This window comes from Nannobrachium achirus (assembly GCF_963921795.1).
Source record: "Nannobrachium achirus genome assembly, chromosome: 14".
Lineage (NCBI taxonomy): Eukaryota > Metazoa > Chordata > Actinopteri > Myctophiformes > Myctophidae > Nannobrachium > Nannobrachium achirus.
Genome location: NC_137821.1, coordinates 11,761,758 through 11,778,600, shown reverse-complemented (window position 1 = coordinate 11,778,600; position 16,843 = coordinate 11,761,758). Strand labels below are relative to the sequence as shown.

General features: G+C 42.4%; 1 protein-coding gene across 1 annotated transcript in view; it reads right to left on the bottom strand.

The window, feature by feature from the left end:
- Nucleotides 1-7,456: 7,456 nt before the first annotated feature.
- LOC308297807 (cartilage intermediate layer protein 1-like) overlaps nucleotides 7,457-16,843 on the bottom strand; it is a gene marked incomplete at both ends in the record, with an annotated part of 43,273 nt that continues 33,886 nt past the window's right edge. Inside the window, 4 exon segments of the mRNA XM_080741374.1 lie at nucleotides 7,457-7,465; nucleotides 8,113-8,229; nucleotides 8,231-8,281; nucleotides 13,268-15,444. Of these exon segments, the coding sequence (XP_080597500.1) occupies nucleotides 7,457-7,465; nucleotides 8,113-8,229; nucleotides 8,231-8,281; nucleotides 13,268-15,444 (2,354 nt within the window).

Here is a 16,843-nt window from a genome sequence, read left to right as displayed (position 1 = left end):
CCATGGCGCCGTTGACGGTGAGGACTGTGAATCTTACTGTATATACAGTAAAGATATTATTACTTACTTAATGTCGCTCCGGTCCCGTCCGCATCGGTAATGTCGGCGATTTGTTTACAACGCACGTTGGGCGTGCACGCGAAGTGAAGCTCCTCAATGTTAAGTCAATGGAGAGGCCCATAAAGAAACTTCATTTAAACAAAATAGCCATTTTGAGACATTTTGCAGCAGATCTAAATGTAAACAAGGCACAAGGAAGGGCGCAGCCATGTTTCCCTTCTGGACCCACACTGTCATGTGACTAGATGACGTAATCGTTGCCGTCAAGTGATAATCCAAAAAAACAAAAACAACCCCCTTCCAGCCCTTCAAAATAATAGCGGCGGCCTATGGAGGAAACTGCGTGGCACCGAGGCACCAAGCAACCTTCAGATTAAGAGGCACTAATTGTGTTTAACACTTGAAAGTTGAAACTTCTACCATGCCAGCTCTTCTTCACAAATCAGCACCATGGACAGCGAAAGGATGTTCTGAGGTGAGAGAAAAAGAAAATGTCACCTCTCTCCTGAGTCCAACGCAGTTTCCATGACAGTCATCTGGTTTAAGGAGGACTCATGGTTTAAGTGCATTTACCTGGATGAGAATGTCCGGTGATAGAGGTGCGGGGCTACGAGAGCAGACTGACCCTGAACACCCAGGAGCTGCAGAGAGACAACTTATTTTTTTTTTTTTTGCAGACATTTGCAAATGGCAGCGCACATTAGGTGTGTTAAAAGGAGAAAAAAAAACACTTTCATTTATAAAATAACTGAAAAAAATGTTTATTTACTTTTTAATGTGAGAAGCCCATATATTTTGATATTAATAAAACAACAACAACAAGGCGTTTCCAGTGTGCTGGAGGCTGTCGTGTAACACGTGTTGTTAGAGCAGTCTCTATAATGTGATATTGCGCAATTACACACCCTCCTTAAACGACAAATATATAGCCTAAAGCTGAGATGCATTTCAACCTGAGATGCATTTCCTTAAGCTGATACATTGTGATACAATTGTTGATTGTTTAATGGGGACATGGATATGTGTTGCGATACCTTATGTATTCAGGGAAGCCCATCAACCAGGTTGAAAACAACTAGCATTTAATGAAAGCCGTCTTTCCTTGTTCACTGTTCATACGAGGAGTGATATACTATGTATGTGTGTCTGTGAGCCTGTTGAATGTCCAGTAATACACTGTGTGTGTGTGTGTGTGTGTGTGTGTGTGTGTGTGTGTGTGTGTGTGTGTGTGTGTGCGTGTGCGTGCGTGTGCGTGTGCGTGTGTGTGTGCGTGCATGCATGCATGTGTGTGACTACAGGTATATCTTTCTACTGTATCTATCTATCTATCTATGTCACATGTAACTCTGTCTTCACAAATTAAGTATCCATTTCTTTGTTCATATTTTGGAGACACATTTGATACGTTGATCTGGATAAGACTGTTAACATCTTTTTGGTGAGAATGGACATTTAAAGGGGTCGCTACTTGTTGTGGAGGACAGAATGGACATTTGAAGGTGAATGAAAGAATGAAAGTCTGGATGACTGTCAACATAATTATTGATGATGACAATGGACATTTAGAGAAATGGATTCATCACAAAAGAGACAAAGGCTTGCTGTGGTAAATGCTTAATACACACCCTCCTTTTGAATAAAACCACACACACATCTTTGTCCACTTATATAATATATTATGAATCTGAGATGCATTTCCTTAAAGGAGTAGTTCGCCCCCAAAACAACCTTTTTTCTATTGATTAATCAAACCGTGGAGAATAATATTCTTTTTTTTTGTCTCATTCCTAAGAGAATAATTTGATTACAATAAATATACCCACATTGATTCCGGAGTCGGAATCCAGAATCAATGGGGGTACATTTACTATATATCTTTTTGTCTTAGGAATGCGACAAATACACAAAGAATATCCATGAAGTCAAGAAAAAAGGGCATTTTACTACTACTCCTTTAAGCCTTCCTGTGTGTGTGTGTGTGTGTGTGTGTGTGTGTGTGTGTGTGTGTGTGTGTGTGTGTGTGTGTGTGTGTGTGTGTGTGTGTGTGTGTGTGTGTGTGTGTCAAATGTAATGAATGAAGTGTCCGTTTCTTTGTTCATATTTCGGAAATGTATTTGTTAAGTTAGAAGTAGAACTGCAGACTCACTCCCTATCTTCTGACATAATCTGAAGACTCACCTCTTCAGACTCCACCTTAGCCCGTAGCACGTGCCCTAGCCAGTCCGGTAAATATAAGGCAGGGGTTGGACAAAATTGTATTATTTAGTTTTTCAACTGATTCTGACAGGAAATTAGGTCTACTAGCCAGGTGATCTGCTCACTGCAAATACTCACAGCGGCCAAATCAAGTTGGGCTCCCGACTTTCTATACAAGAGGAAAATACCCAGAAAAAAATCTGCTTTAAGTAGGATGTGAGGGGTCTAACTAGGGGTTTGTCATGATGCTGAATCCATTGCAAGCATTTGTTTTGCACAAAAAACATTCATTGGCCCCAGAAAACGCCCACAAAAGGTGCAAAAGGTGATGACTCATCACTTTTCATCACTAAACCATCATTTTCTGGGGCCATTTTTTGCCCAAGGAATCTTTTTTTGTGCAAAACAAATGCTTGCAATGGATTCAGCATCATGACAAACCCCTACTTACTACTTAAAGCAGATTTTTTTTCTGGATATTTTCCTCCTGTATAGAAAGTCGATGGGAGCCCAACTTGATTTGGCCACTGTGGGTATTTGCAGTGAGCAGATCAGGGTAGATTTTTTATCCTGGCTAGTAGACCTAATTTCCTGTCAGAATCAGTTGAAAAACTAAATAATACAATTTTGTCCAACCTGACTATCGATTACCTTGCAGTCTTATGCAAGGTAATCGGAGACATCAGAGTGGCATCGGACATCGGTTAATTATTTCACCGATGTCCGATTTTATTTGTCTGTAACGTGTCTGCGGAGAGACCATGAAACCTTGAGCTATATATTACTGGGCAATACCAGAATTATCCAGCAGAGCACGATAACAGTCCCAGACACCCCCATGTCATCTGCTTCAGCTACGTAGCTGAAAATCCCGAGGCCCCCATGCAAGGACAGGGGCCCCTTTCACCACAGTGTAGCCTACAACATCACTTTATTTGCACAGCACTGCACTGCAGCCAATATAACAATATGTTTTTGTAATTGTATTTTCGAAGACTGCTATTGGTCATGTTATCCTATGCAAAGTACTGGGTTCTATCCATCTGTCTTTCAACGTTATATGGGACTTTTTCCTAAGCAACCTTCTGATAAATTCTTGAAACAATGAAACAAACAAATGTCACAGTCCAGGACGTTGAAACTATTTGCAGCCATTAACACTTGAAAGTTGAAACTTCTACCATGCCAGCTCTTCTTCACAAATCAGCACCATGGACAGCGAAAGGATGTTCTGAGGTGAGGCTTAAGGCTAAAATGTAATTTAGAATGTTATTAAGACAGATGCCAGGTCATTGTTGACATGGCATCCTATCTAGTGCGTATTGTTTCAATACGCAGATCATTGTTATTCTACTGTTAACTGATACTGTTGTTTACGGTCAGTAATTGCTAAGGTGGACAGTAACTATGTACACATTAATGTACTCATCATGATTATTATTATAGGCTATACTATTGTATTTGTTTTATTTGCAAGCACATGACCATCAATATATATTTCAAACAGAACTGTTTGTGTACTTTTGACTCCACTACATTTCCAGGAAGGGACACAAATATATTCTAATGCAGGGGTCTTCTTTGTGTGATAGGATCATTATTTTCAAAGAACAACTTGAACCCTCGCATCCCCATTCGGATGAGAACTTTAGCCAAAAATAGCAGATCTACAAGCTCTCAATGCCTCGCAGTGCAAGGCGTTAAGAGCTTGTAGATCGGCTATTTTTGGCAAATAGGTATGGCGTAGAGAGTTGAAAGATCAAATTGACTGAATATCTGCGATTTGGTTAAATGTCTGAAAAAACACATTAACAGAAATCCAACATAGACTGATGACAGTGCTTTAATGAAATCGATGAAAATCTGCAACACAATTTTATACAGTATGTACTGGGGGTCCCTGCTTTATCTCCCTCTCAGTTAAGGGGTCCTTGGGCTGAAAACCCTGTTCTAATGAATCCCTATTTCAAACATAGTGAAAACAGCGGATCTACACACACACACACACACACACACACACACACACACACACACACACACACACACACACACAGGGGCGGCCGCCAGGGGGGGCCAGCGGTGCACTCGCCCAGGGCGAAGTGCACCGAAGAAAAAGAAAAAAAAAAGTAGAGTGAAGGCCGTGCAAACAGTCCACTCTTGTCTGTTTATATCAGACCGAATACAACAACACCACCTGGTGGTAGCTTTTATATATACTCTATGGGTGGTAGTGATAGAGGCTGGCCACTCCGCCCCCCCCTCCCCTCCATGTGATGTCATATCCACGCGCCAGTATTGAAATTGAAAACAACAATGCATGGAGTTCTCCGTCTTCACTACTATGGATATATTATAATATAGATGCTTGCCCTGAAACATCACATGGAGAGGATCATGTTGTTCCTGACTTAACACAGACCTCAGGCTATCAGCCAGGATATAGGAACTCTTGTCTCACTGTGCGTGACTGTGAAAGAATCATTTCTCCTGATCAGCCCAAGGTAAGACAGTCAGATCATGCTTTTATAAACCCTATTATATTAAGCCCAAAATGGTTCTGCCGCCGTGTAGAACCGAACCGCTTTTAACTTGAAAAAATGCATAATTTGCCCGCAAATAACTTGAAAAAATGCATAATTTGCCCGCAAATAACTTGAAAAAATGCATAATTTGCCCGCAAATAGCTTGAAAACATGCATAATTTGCCCGCAAATAACCGATTTTTCCGGCGCCGCGAGGGGCCGCGCTTCGCGCGGCCATAGGGCGGCGCTATACTACCTCGCCTAAGGCGCAATATACATACCAACCGCCACTGCACACACAGTTAAAACATGGAGATAAAGAGGTTTCTGCCAGACAATGATATATTGCAGAACAAATGTTTTTTTTAACCCTTTTTTTAGGTAAGTTACTTTTCCACCTGCTCCTATTTGAGTGACGGCCGTCAGTTCCCGCCCTTCTTTAGAACGATCCCAAGTGACGTCTTCAAGGTGAAAGTCTAAACAAGACATACGATCTGTTGGTATCAAGTAGGCCTATAGTAACATCACAACACTCAAGCACTTTCCCTACTCTTTCCTGGAAGTAACTCAGTCCCCGCCCTGTACCCATTGTTCCCCAATTAAAAAACCTTACACTTTATCAACAAACAGGTACGACAGATACATCGGTCGAATCAATGTATTGGTTGCTTTGGAGGCATCAGAGTGGCATCGGACATCGGTTAATTATTTCACCGAGGTCCAATGTTATTTGTATATTTTTAAAGGGGGACTAAAGACATTTCTTTTTAACAAGGCGTTTGCCTAGGCCCTAGACAGTCGTTGGATGTTTTGTGTGTTTTTCTTAGCTGTGTATAGGTGATCAATGTTCTGATTTCATTCACTGTGTTCTCGTTTTAATTCTTAGTTGTTTTAGTCTTTCGATTTTAATGTAGCACTTTGAGATTTGCTTCAAATGTAAAGTGCGTTATAAATAAAATGTATTATTATTATTATTATTATTACCCGTATGTAACGTGTTTGACAATGAAACCTTGAGCTATATATTAGTGGGCAATACCAGAATTATCCAGCAGAGCACGATATAACAGTCCCAGACACCCCCATGTCATCCTCTTCAGCTGCGTAGCTGAGAATCCAGAGGCCCCCCTGCAAGGATAGGGGGCCCTTTCACCACAGTGTAGCCTACAACATTCTATCCATCTTTCAATGTTATATGAGATATACTTTTTCCTATGCAATCTTCTGATAAATTCTTGAATCAATGAATCAAACAAACTAATGTCCGACAGAGCGACAGCCCAGGACGTTGAAACTATTTGTAGCCATTTAGCACTTGAAAGTTGAAACTTCTACCATGCCAGCTCTCTTCACAAATCACCATGGGCAGCGAAAGGAAGTTCTGAGGTTAGAAAAAAAGAAAATAAAGAGAATTATTCTGACTGAGGCGGCCAAAATAGCGCATCAAACTATTCACAGCGAGCACTCTATCTCTGCTCTCAGAGCGTTTCTAAAGGAGAGCAGCTGTAATTGGAATTCTATTGAAAGATCTTGCTTGTAGATTAAGGCTAGCGTCTCTGCGGATGCTTGCAGCTCATCATCATTGGCCAGCCTGTATCAGTTCTCTTGGGCATAAGCAACGGAATCACTTTGCAATTGCATCCATTCCTCTAAATTAGCCCTGAAACATGACAGTTGTTGATAATCTGATGTACGACCGTCATGGGTCATCGCTTACCTGCGTTGGTGGAGGCGGGTGCAGCCAGGCCAATCCAAAAGCCCTATACAAACTACACCAACAGTCCAATTTCACAAACAAAGTGCTTTATAAAGTCACAACCAGTTATAAAGCTTGGCCGGCATTGTATAATTACTGTCCTGCATTGTATTTGTTAATAAAAAGCCTTTTTATCCGATCGTTTAGTGTTTTCCCATGCATTTCCAGGTGTTCCGCATGCGCAGTTGCGCACCAACCCCATCTATTGAACACTGAGACGTGGGCGTGCATGCAGAACACCAGGAAATGCATGGGAAAACATAAAACGATCAGATAAAAAGGCTTTTTATTAACAAACACAATGCCGGCCAGTAATTATACAATGCCCGCCAAGCTTTATAACTGGACTTTATAAAGCACTTTGTTTGTGAAATTTGACTGTTGGTGTAGTTTGTATAGGGCTTTTGGATTCGCCTGCACCCGCCTCCACCAACGCAGGTAAACAATGACCCATGACGGTCGTACGTCAGATTATCAACGACTGTCATGTTTCAGGGCTACCTCTGGATCTATGTTTGAGCTGGGAAATGATGATATCGATGCACCCATAAAAGACAGTAACTTTGAAACTTCTGGACACATGACGTGAGGCGCTGATCTTCGCAGAGTTCATCAAAGTGTTGCTTTGTGCGTCGTCCGCGTGAAATTACTGCTAGAGCCCCATGAAGCTGCAAGATCCTGTGCTGTGCTTTTGACCTCCTAGGTCTATTGTTGTTGAAGTTTATTGTTATGTTTGATTTTTGAAATACACCTGCAGTATTATGTTTTCAGGCTTATAGCTAAAGATTTGCCATATTCAGTAGCTATGTGTGTTATTGTTTGTTTATCTGATTGCACTATATTTGGAACATTGTTTAAAAAAAAAAGGGGGGGGGGGGGGGGGGGGAGCAATGTGATGTACAGGACATTTATGCTGGTACAACTACCCCGCCTAGTGGACAGACTGGACACATATACAGTTTAACCAGTCATGGGATTCATGCAATAGTAGGCCTATGCACTATGCAGCCAGAACTCTGTATAAACTAGATGGTGAATAAAGCCCTTGGATTGAAAGCACGCAACACGTCGTTGTACTTTGGTATCTGAACAAACAACATAAACATTACACCATATCCCCCGAAAGAGAGGTGGACTCTGTGATTTGACAACAAACGTTTTGCCTATGTTGTAGCCTACAGAATATTGATGCAATGTTATTGGTTGACATGCAGTACCTGTCTTTAACATTACACCACAATATAAGTAGGCCTATACATATTAGATAAATCTAGACTGACACTTCGCTTCATGTTGCTTTGGTTGAAAATGGGTGAAGTATTTCCTTAAGTAAAGGGGGGAAAATATGAAGACAAAACACTCAAAATATTTCATGAATCAATTTCAACACACACACACACACACACACACACACACACACACACACACACACACACACACACACACACACACACACACACACACACACACACACACACACACACACACCCCTCTCTCTCTCTCTCTCTCTCTCTCTCTCTCTCTCTCTCTCTCTCTCTCTCTCTCTCTCTCTCTCATCCATTTCAGATCTATATCTGCTCTCCTCCTGGTTGAAGAGCTAGCTCTGCGTCGCTGGGCTCTGCCCTGCTGCTCTGACGAATAGGCCACCACCTGGGTGGACGATCTCTGGACCTGCAGCCCCTCCGACTCCCTCATTATCCCTGGCCATCTGAGAGAGGGTCTGTTGTTGTGGGTTGGTCTGGAGATGCTGTCTCCAGACCGTCACCGGCGAGGTGACGGTCATCGGCCCCGTGGTCAGCGGCGAGACCCCCGCCGCTGACCCCGTGGTCATGCGGCCCCGTGGTCATGCAGCGGCGAGCTGACCACCCCGAGGTGGCGAGCACGGGGTCAGCTCGCCGGGGTTAAAATCACCGCTAATATTTATTATTACGTTGTTTTTCATTATTAATAAACGTTTTCTTTTTTTGTAATGTTATTTTCCAGTGTTGAATATTGAAGAGGAATTTTCAGCAATAAGAATTAATGCAATACTGTTATTTATTATTAAAGGCAATAAGAATTAATGCAGTACTGTTATTTATTATTAAAAGTTACTTTGGGGGATCTTAGTTTCAATAAAGGTTTGAAGAGGAAAAGCCAATCACAATGATGGATCCTGTTTGGTTAATATTATTAATATAATATTAATATAGTAGTGTGTACCAATTTGTGTATAACGGTCAAATATCATAATTCTTTGATTGTGCTGTTTGCCACTCTGTGTTCCAAAACAAACCCTGTTGTTTTAACTTTGTTGTTCCTACAGCCTTGACACTGTACAAGGGCCTGATATTTAACTGGCAAACCATCTTTAAGTCAACAACTCTGTTGTGTTCTGACCACTGATAAAGGTCAGGTCAGCCGATGAGGTGACCACGGTCACGATATTACATCATACTGGTTCACAGTAACTATATAAAATCATGTCAACTGTCTATTAGCCAGAGAGACGGCACTATGGGTGAATGGCTGTACTGTACTGTACGTTGACCTCTGCACTATTCTTTCAATACAACTAACAGAAAAACGGACTTACACTGTGTGGACTCATTTCTTGTGTGAGAGTACTTTAATATTTTGGGGGAAACTGTCTATTCATATGGAATATAATAATCTTTCCATCAAATGTATATTGATAGGAAAAGGAAACCTTTTATCCATCACACAACATCATATTGTGTACCGTCAGTTGCAACCGCCGGATGTGCAGAGCTAAAATGGCAGACGCGCCGATCTGGCCCCGACAACGGAAATCTTTGGGACAACCCTCTGCTTTTTCAGTCCACAGAGCACGTAGTCCGGACGCGTTGTGGCAAGGCGTTTCATGCAATTTTCTAAAAACAAAGTTTAAACATAAACAATGAAACCAGTATGGTGTTCCAAAACTCCCAAACAACTTAAAAATCAGGGCAAAATTTGTTTAAGGGGACGGGTGGTTTTACCGATATATACTTTATCACATGGGCATCTTAAAACATACACATGTTTTGTGTTGCATGTGATAAAGCCCCTCACTGGAAAAGTTTTCCCTGTTCTAGCCTAGGGTGTCTAAAGACATTGGTTGTTGAAGTATTGCTGCATTGAGCACAATTGACACAGGGGTAATTCCCTGGTTTAAGAGGGGTCAGAAGAGTCTGTTTAGGAGGTGGCAAAATATTGGCTCTAACCAATTTGTCCCTTATATTTGGTCCTCTTTTATGAACAAAAAGAGGTGGGTCTTTGAAATGCTGGATGAGAGCTGGATCTGATTACAAGATATGCCAGTATTTCAGGACCCTGAGGGGTGTAAGTGGTGATACAAGACACTGAATAGGGTTTTTATTTTTTGACACTCTTTTTCAATAAAACAGGTCTAGGTTTAGATAGAGCAATCTGGTAGGCATCATCAACACATTGATTAGAATAGCCCCTTTCCAGGAAGTGTTGTTATTTTATTTTATATATATATATAATTTCCAAGGCCTTTTCCATGTAGTCCTCATCGGAATGGCAAATGCGTCTCAGTCTGTAGAACTGACTTTTTGGTAAGCCATTTTTAGAGCTTTGGGATGAGCACTACTAAATAAAAGAAAAGTGTTACGGTCAGTTTCTTTATTATATAGGGTGGTGATGAGGCCTCAATTTCTTTGCTCTATCCACATATCAAGAAATGACACTCGTTTCATACTCAACTGTAAACTTAAGATCAAATAGTCCACCAATTCCTCAGTTTTTCCTGGAAAAGGCAAAATACATCATCCAAATACCTGTACCATTTGAGGATTAGTTTCACAAAAAGGATTGTTCTCAGGATTGAAAACAAAGTTGTACTAAAAAAGACCATATAACGTTTGGCGTAATCTGGAGCAAAAGTGGGGCCCATAGATGAGCCCTTTAACTGTAAGTAGAAATCCCCAATAAATGAGAAATAGTTGAGTTTAAGGACTAGAGAGGCTAACCCACAGACAAATGCACTGGGGGAGGTCAGTGCGATCCTTAAGATAAAACCCTCGTTCATGGGATATATTATTTATATATAAGGTAACCAATATTGTCCAGGTAAATCTTTAATCTCTGAGATTTTATTAATGACATCAGTGGAGTCCTGGACATAAGATGGAAGTCTAAGAACATATGGCGTAATAAAATAATCAACAAAATTTGACAGAGGCTCCAAAAGGGAATCATTACAAGCTACAATGGGTCGGCCCTTAGGTTCAATCAGACTTTAATGAATCTTGGGCAACATGTAAAAAACAGGAATCACATCATGTTCAGTTAAGAAAGTTATATTCATCTTTATATCAAAGCTAATGCTCCTTCTGTAACATGTAAGGTTACCAACCGTCCTGTAAATCGATCGTCACGTTTTTGGAAACTAAAAGACGTGTCCCGTATTGAACTGATACGGGATGCTCTTTGTCCCGTATTTTAAGGTTGGGGGATAAATATGAATGACGTGGTGATTTAATTGAGAAATGACGGTGAATCTGCCCGTCAGCTTCCGCTCTGCTCTCCTCTGAGACATTAATTGCTGCATCCCATTGTTGCTGTGTGAGCCTGTTTGTTTGTGGGCAGCGCATTGGCTCATTGACACAGTGTTGCTAAGACACAGTCTCTGCCCTCGACACCAATCCCATAGGCTGTAGGTTCAGTCTACAAGTTGCTTGCGAGCGAGCATGCGACAGTACTCAGCTCAGAACATTATTTAATATCTTAAAAAAACGTGTGACAGAAGATTGTGTACAAACAGATTAGACATAAATCCATGATAGCCTAAGCACAACGTGAGCCATGGGATGGTAGTCCTGAACTGACACAGTAGCCTATCTTGTCTGCCAACTTTAGCGACTCCAGACTGGCTGGTATGTGAAATAACATAAGCATGTGTTGATTTTGTTTTGTAATAACCTAATGTTTATTATTGTATGCTAATATGATAGTGTTGAGTACCAGGAGAGTGGGCACATGAGAACCAGGTATATGTTTTGGAAAATTTAGAGAAATAAAATATACACTACATGATTTTAAGGTAACAGGTTAGGTGGGCACCAAGGAAGAATGGGTGGTGTTAAATTGGATGTATTACAAAAAAAGAAAAAAAAGAAAAGAAAAAGAAAAAAAGATGGCGTTCCAAAGAGTAATATCCTGGTCTACGCTACAGTTCTACAGTATACTATACTCAAATAAATTCAAATAAATTAAGGGAACATTTTGTTCCCATCATTTCTTTGAGCAGTTATACATAGGCCTACACATACAAAAGTAAAATATACATGATTACAACATGATTAAACATCCTATAAGGTCTACTTTTTCTACAAATTGCTACAAAACCTGTATCTCATTCTGGGGCAAAAACAAGAAGTTGAAGGAAACATTTAAGTCTGATAATGATACATAGGTGCCTAGATGTCCCTAGTGCCCACTTACCCTGTACTGTATACAATTTGAACTTGTTGAACATAAAAAAGCGAACACCAAAAAGTGAAAAACTTCTGGGAACCCAGATTATAAAACCTGTGGATGTCATGTCTTAATGGCATAAACAATAAGCTGCAGGGTACATTTCGGAGATTCAAATCATTTATAGCCTACTTATCATTATTTCATACCATTTTTCAAAGCATTTTATTATTTGCTTTTGCAGTTTTACATAGGCAGTTGTTTTCAATTTGAAAAACATACATACACAATACTGCCCTACAAAGGCAGAGTGCAGTAACTACGTTTTTGGACACACCAACTTATTTGTGTTGCCCAAAGGTCAAATTAGCCATCATGATATCGGGGGATGAACAGTTACCTCAAAAACAGATAGGGCCTATACAATCAGTGTAATATAACTTATGCCTAAATCTCATTTGGCTGGTTGCGACCGCCAGGTCGCACTTACTATCAAAACCTCCACCGGCTGTCTGTCTGTCCGTCCGTCTGTCTGTCTGTCTGTCTGTCTGTCTGTCTGTCTGTCTGTCTGTCAGTCACACGTCACACGTCACACTTTTGCCCTGCTCATATCTCCGCAACCGTTGCCCCGATCCATGCCAAATTATGCACACACACTCCTTTCCTGCCAAACCACAACCTCCACACATCAATTCTCATATGGCCCTCTTCTAGCGCCACCATGAGGCCGATTCTTGCAATTTTTGGACACTGCTCCTACAATAGTTCCCCTAAAATCACGCAAATCGGTACACAGTATGTCTACACTCATCTCATCAACATGGATCTGTCCCATTTAGCGCCACTTTCAGGCAGATTTTTTAAACCACATTTTTGGACACTACTCCTACAGATTTGGCCCTAAAATCACGCAAATCGCTACACAGTATGTCTACACTCATGTCATCAACATGGATCTGTCCCATATAGCGCCACCATCAGGCCCACTTTTTCAAACACATTTTTGGACACTGCTCCTACAAATTTTGCCCTAAAATCACACAAATCCGTACACACTTGCTCTACACTAATGTCATCGACATGGATCTGTCCTATTTAGCGCCACCTTCAGGCTGATCTTTTTAAACACATTTTTGGACACTACTCCTACAGATTTTGCCCTAAAATCACGCAAATCGCTACACAGTATGTCTACACTCATGTCATCAACATGGATCTGTCCCATATAGCGCCACCATCAGGCCGATTTTTTCAAACACATTTTTGGAAACTGCTCCTACACGCTTCTTTCTGGTCTTAACATGTCCACGTCTCCAAGGATAGGCTTTTCTCTGCATCTGAAAGTCAGGGCTACCCCAGCACCTGACATTTGATTTGAGGAACCAGATGAGGTGCCATCAAAGCAGCGTCCAATAGCGATCCCCTTTGCCACCGTTGGGTTCTGGGATGTGACTGTATAGATGCCATAGTTGTGTCCCAGTGCATCAAGAGGTGCCAGCATGGTGAATGCAGAGGAATCACTGTTTTGAGCAACTGGGGGACGGTTGGTGAGATAATCCTGTAGAAGGCTATTGATATTAATCCGGTGACAATTTCCCTGTGGGATGACTGACACAAGTGTTCGGTCCACCACAGCTTGGTCAAACAGCTTTCCGCTGCATTTAAATTCTACACAGGCTGCTGAGACCTGGGTGGCCTGGGTGTCCCAGGTGCTGCGTATATCCCTGATACCATAGAGCTTGCCTTTGGTCACTGGGTGTGTTCCTCCCAGGTTTCTGGACCTGACCATCACTTCCTCCGGCCCTTGTATCTTGACTTTGATATAGCAGGCCTTGAACTCCTGGGGATTGGGCCACCAGGAGAGATAGTGGGGTATCCATGAGCTCAAATCGGTCTCCTGGAAGGGAACAACGTTGTATTCATACTTGTACTTTCCCACTCTGAAGAATCTGAAATGGTTTGCGTAAACATGGGCGTTTTCACAGGCTACCAAATCCTGTTTGGGGTATATTGGCCCATTGGTCTCATCAAAATTAGCTGGGTCAGGTTTTGCCAAGTTGGTCCTGAAGGCTGTTTTCTTCAGGTCGGGATCATCGTGGTCTGTGCGCTGGTAGTCTAACTTATTCAGATATGGCTGGGATACTCCGATGATATTTGGATTCTTAGGGATAGAAGGAGCCGCCTCAAGCTCTTCCCCTCCCATCAACGCTGTGGCATAGGCTTGATAGGCATCAGGCGTCTGGTTATCACAGAACGATATTAAACAGGCCCCATTGGGTCCAGTTATCACACTGGAAAAGAATCCCCATGTCGTGGGCTCCAGGCTTATCAGGTTGGTCACGACACCCACCAGCTGGTCGGTGGGGAGGAACTGGTCATCCTTGTAGGCACGGACTTTGACGTAGCAGAGCCGGTTCTCGGCCACGTCGAAATTGTACAGGCGTCCTCTGATCTCCATGTTGCCGATGAGGAACGTGCGCTCCTCTCGCTTGCTCCTGCCATGGCCACCGGTGGTCCTCTGCGTGTAGCTGAAATCACTCTCCTCCTCCCAGATACCCGTGTTTGGGTTCAAGGACCACAGCTTCATCTTAGGGATGTGCTCTTGCATTGTGATGTGCTGCGTGTCGAGGAGGACCTGGACGCCGCCCGCTCCAAGGACCTCCTGGTTCGTTTCGTCTCTTAAGTCGACGGAAAACATGCCGTAGGTCCTCAGCGGGAGCATGTCGCCCTCTGCGTCAACAAAGTTGAGGTCGCTGGGGGCCGCGGCAGCCGTTGTGATATTCCTGGGGTCAATGAATGTGATGCTGGCTTTTACAGTTCCTTCATATATCTCTCCGTTTTCCTTGTAGAAGGAATTTGGGGGAATGACTAACTGGCCTATGGGATCCTCCCCTTTGATTTTGCCCAATTCAATGGTGTTGGTCTCCCCTGAATCGATATCAATTGGTGCCTGCTTTCTCATCACCTTCACCTTGTGGTAAATGGATCCCCCCCTCTTGTCAAAGATTAACACTTTTGTAGTGTCAATGAATTTCTGAGTGGGATCAGCAAAAGTCACAACCAGCCTCTCTGTCTCTGGTGGGACATTCAGGTTAAAATCGCCTTGGTATCCAGTGAAGCCTACTTGCTCTTTACCAATGTAGATATGTCCAAAACGCAGTGGTTCATGGTTGTCGACACTGACCACTCTGCCACGAACCTGTACAATTGGCTCAACACACTTCTGGCAGCTGCACTTGGACACAACAAGGACGGGCAAGCTGTAGCTCCCACAGTCGATGGTTTGACTTTCCATGCTTTCGACGGCACAGCAGAAAGCACCGCCATCCCTGCAGCGCATATCAACATCCAAGGAGCCAGCGCATTTGTTGAGGGGGCAGCGGCCAGTGTTGTAATACTTGGAGTCAGTCCCATTCTGAACACAGTCGAAGGGCAGCCTGATTAGGTGATTCTCCGGAGTAGGATTACACGCCGATGTTCCATTAGCTGTGAATTACACAACAAAATGATGAATTAGTGCTGATGTGGACAGAGAATACATTTACACCTGATATACAGCAGCATACACATACATGCACATGGAAACAGGATCAAACTAATAGTTATAAACACATATAGAAAATGTTAAAGGAATCCCTTTTTTGAACTAGAAATGGCAGAGGAATGCATTTGCAAGGGATGGGTAATGGGTTACATTAATGCACACCTGGGGCTTTACAACAGCAAAAGCATCAACTTATATTGTAACCTCTTGAGTGTATAAAAAAAAAGAAGATCTGCTCCTCCAACATATACACACACATACACACTTTAAAATGCACACTGACTGCATGGACTGAGAACATGCGTGGCGGGCCAAGTCAGGCTGTGAAACATCCACGATGTGGTAATTAGACATGAAGTTGAGGAGAACATTTACCAACCATCCAGATGGGAACTGGAAAGAAAAGGATTATTGGTAGCCCAGACATTGGCAAAATTATTAATTTGCATGATATCATGGTCTGGTTTACATCCACGATGTGGTAATTAGATGTAGCAACAAGGCCGGAGATGCTGGTCTATAGCTCAATGGTGAAAGTGCCGACACACACACACATTCCGATGGAAATTGGTGTCGGTAGATTTGGTGCTAGCAGCAGGGGGGGGGGAAGGAAGGACGCTACGCAGAGTTTGCCACCTCCTGCCCATGAATAAACAGAAAGCAGCCACCTTTGACCAAGGACAGGCAAAAGGCTTGCTCATCACTTGCACTTCAAACAACTTTGTTTAAGAGTGTGACCAGAACACCAGAGGGGGGGAGACTTTCTCCCCCGTGAACTTTTCACCTAAGTGGAACATTGACCAAAATGTTACACGCAGTCCACACGCAGGAAAACATCTTATCTGATGGCGCTAAACAAATGAAGAGCGACGCCTCTTTTTCTTTGTTTGAGAAGAAATGCGTTTTCAAATAATATGCCCCGCGTGCTTGAAATCATCGGCTTTTTGAATGACTCGAGCGACGAGAAGGTCGCTAACCCCAAGCTCCGCGCAGACCGTAGACGGAGGACAGATGACTTGTGCATTATAGGCCTACTGTTAACGGACTGAGATCATGCGTTCGTATGAAAGCCAACGAACATAGGCATGAGCGTCTCATTTTTGAATAACGAGACTTAATCACATTGAGCATTTTACACCTTTTTGTAAACACACTGTAGCAACATTCATTTTCAGCAGCTTTTCGTTTTATTTTTCATTCTGTGATTTTCCCTGTTCACGGTAAGCTTTGATTCAAAATGCATTGTAATGAGGTCGCACAATGGTTTTGTGGATAACTCGCTTACATAGGGAATTCCCGCACCTATATGGTACGAATGTTCAGTTATTGAATTAACTTAGC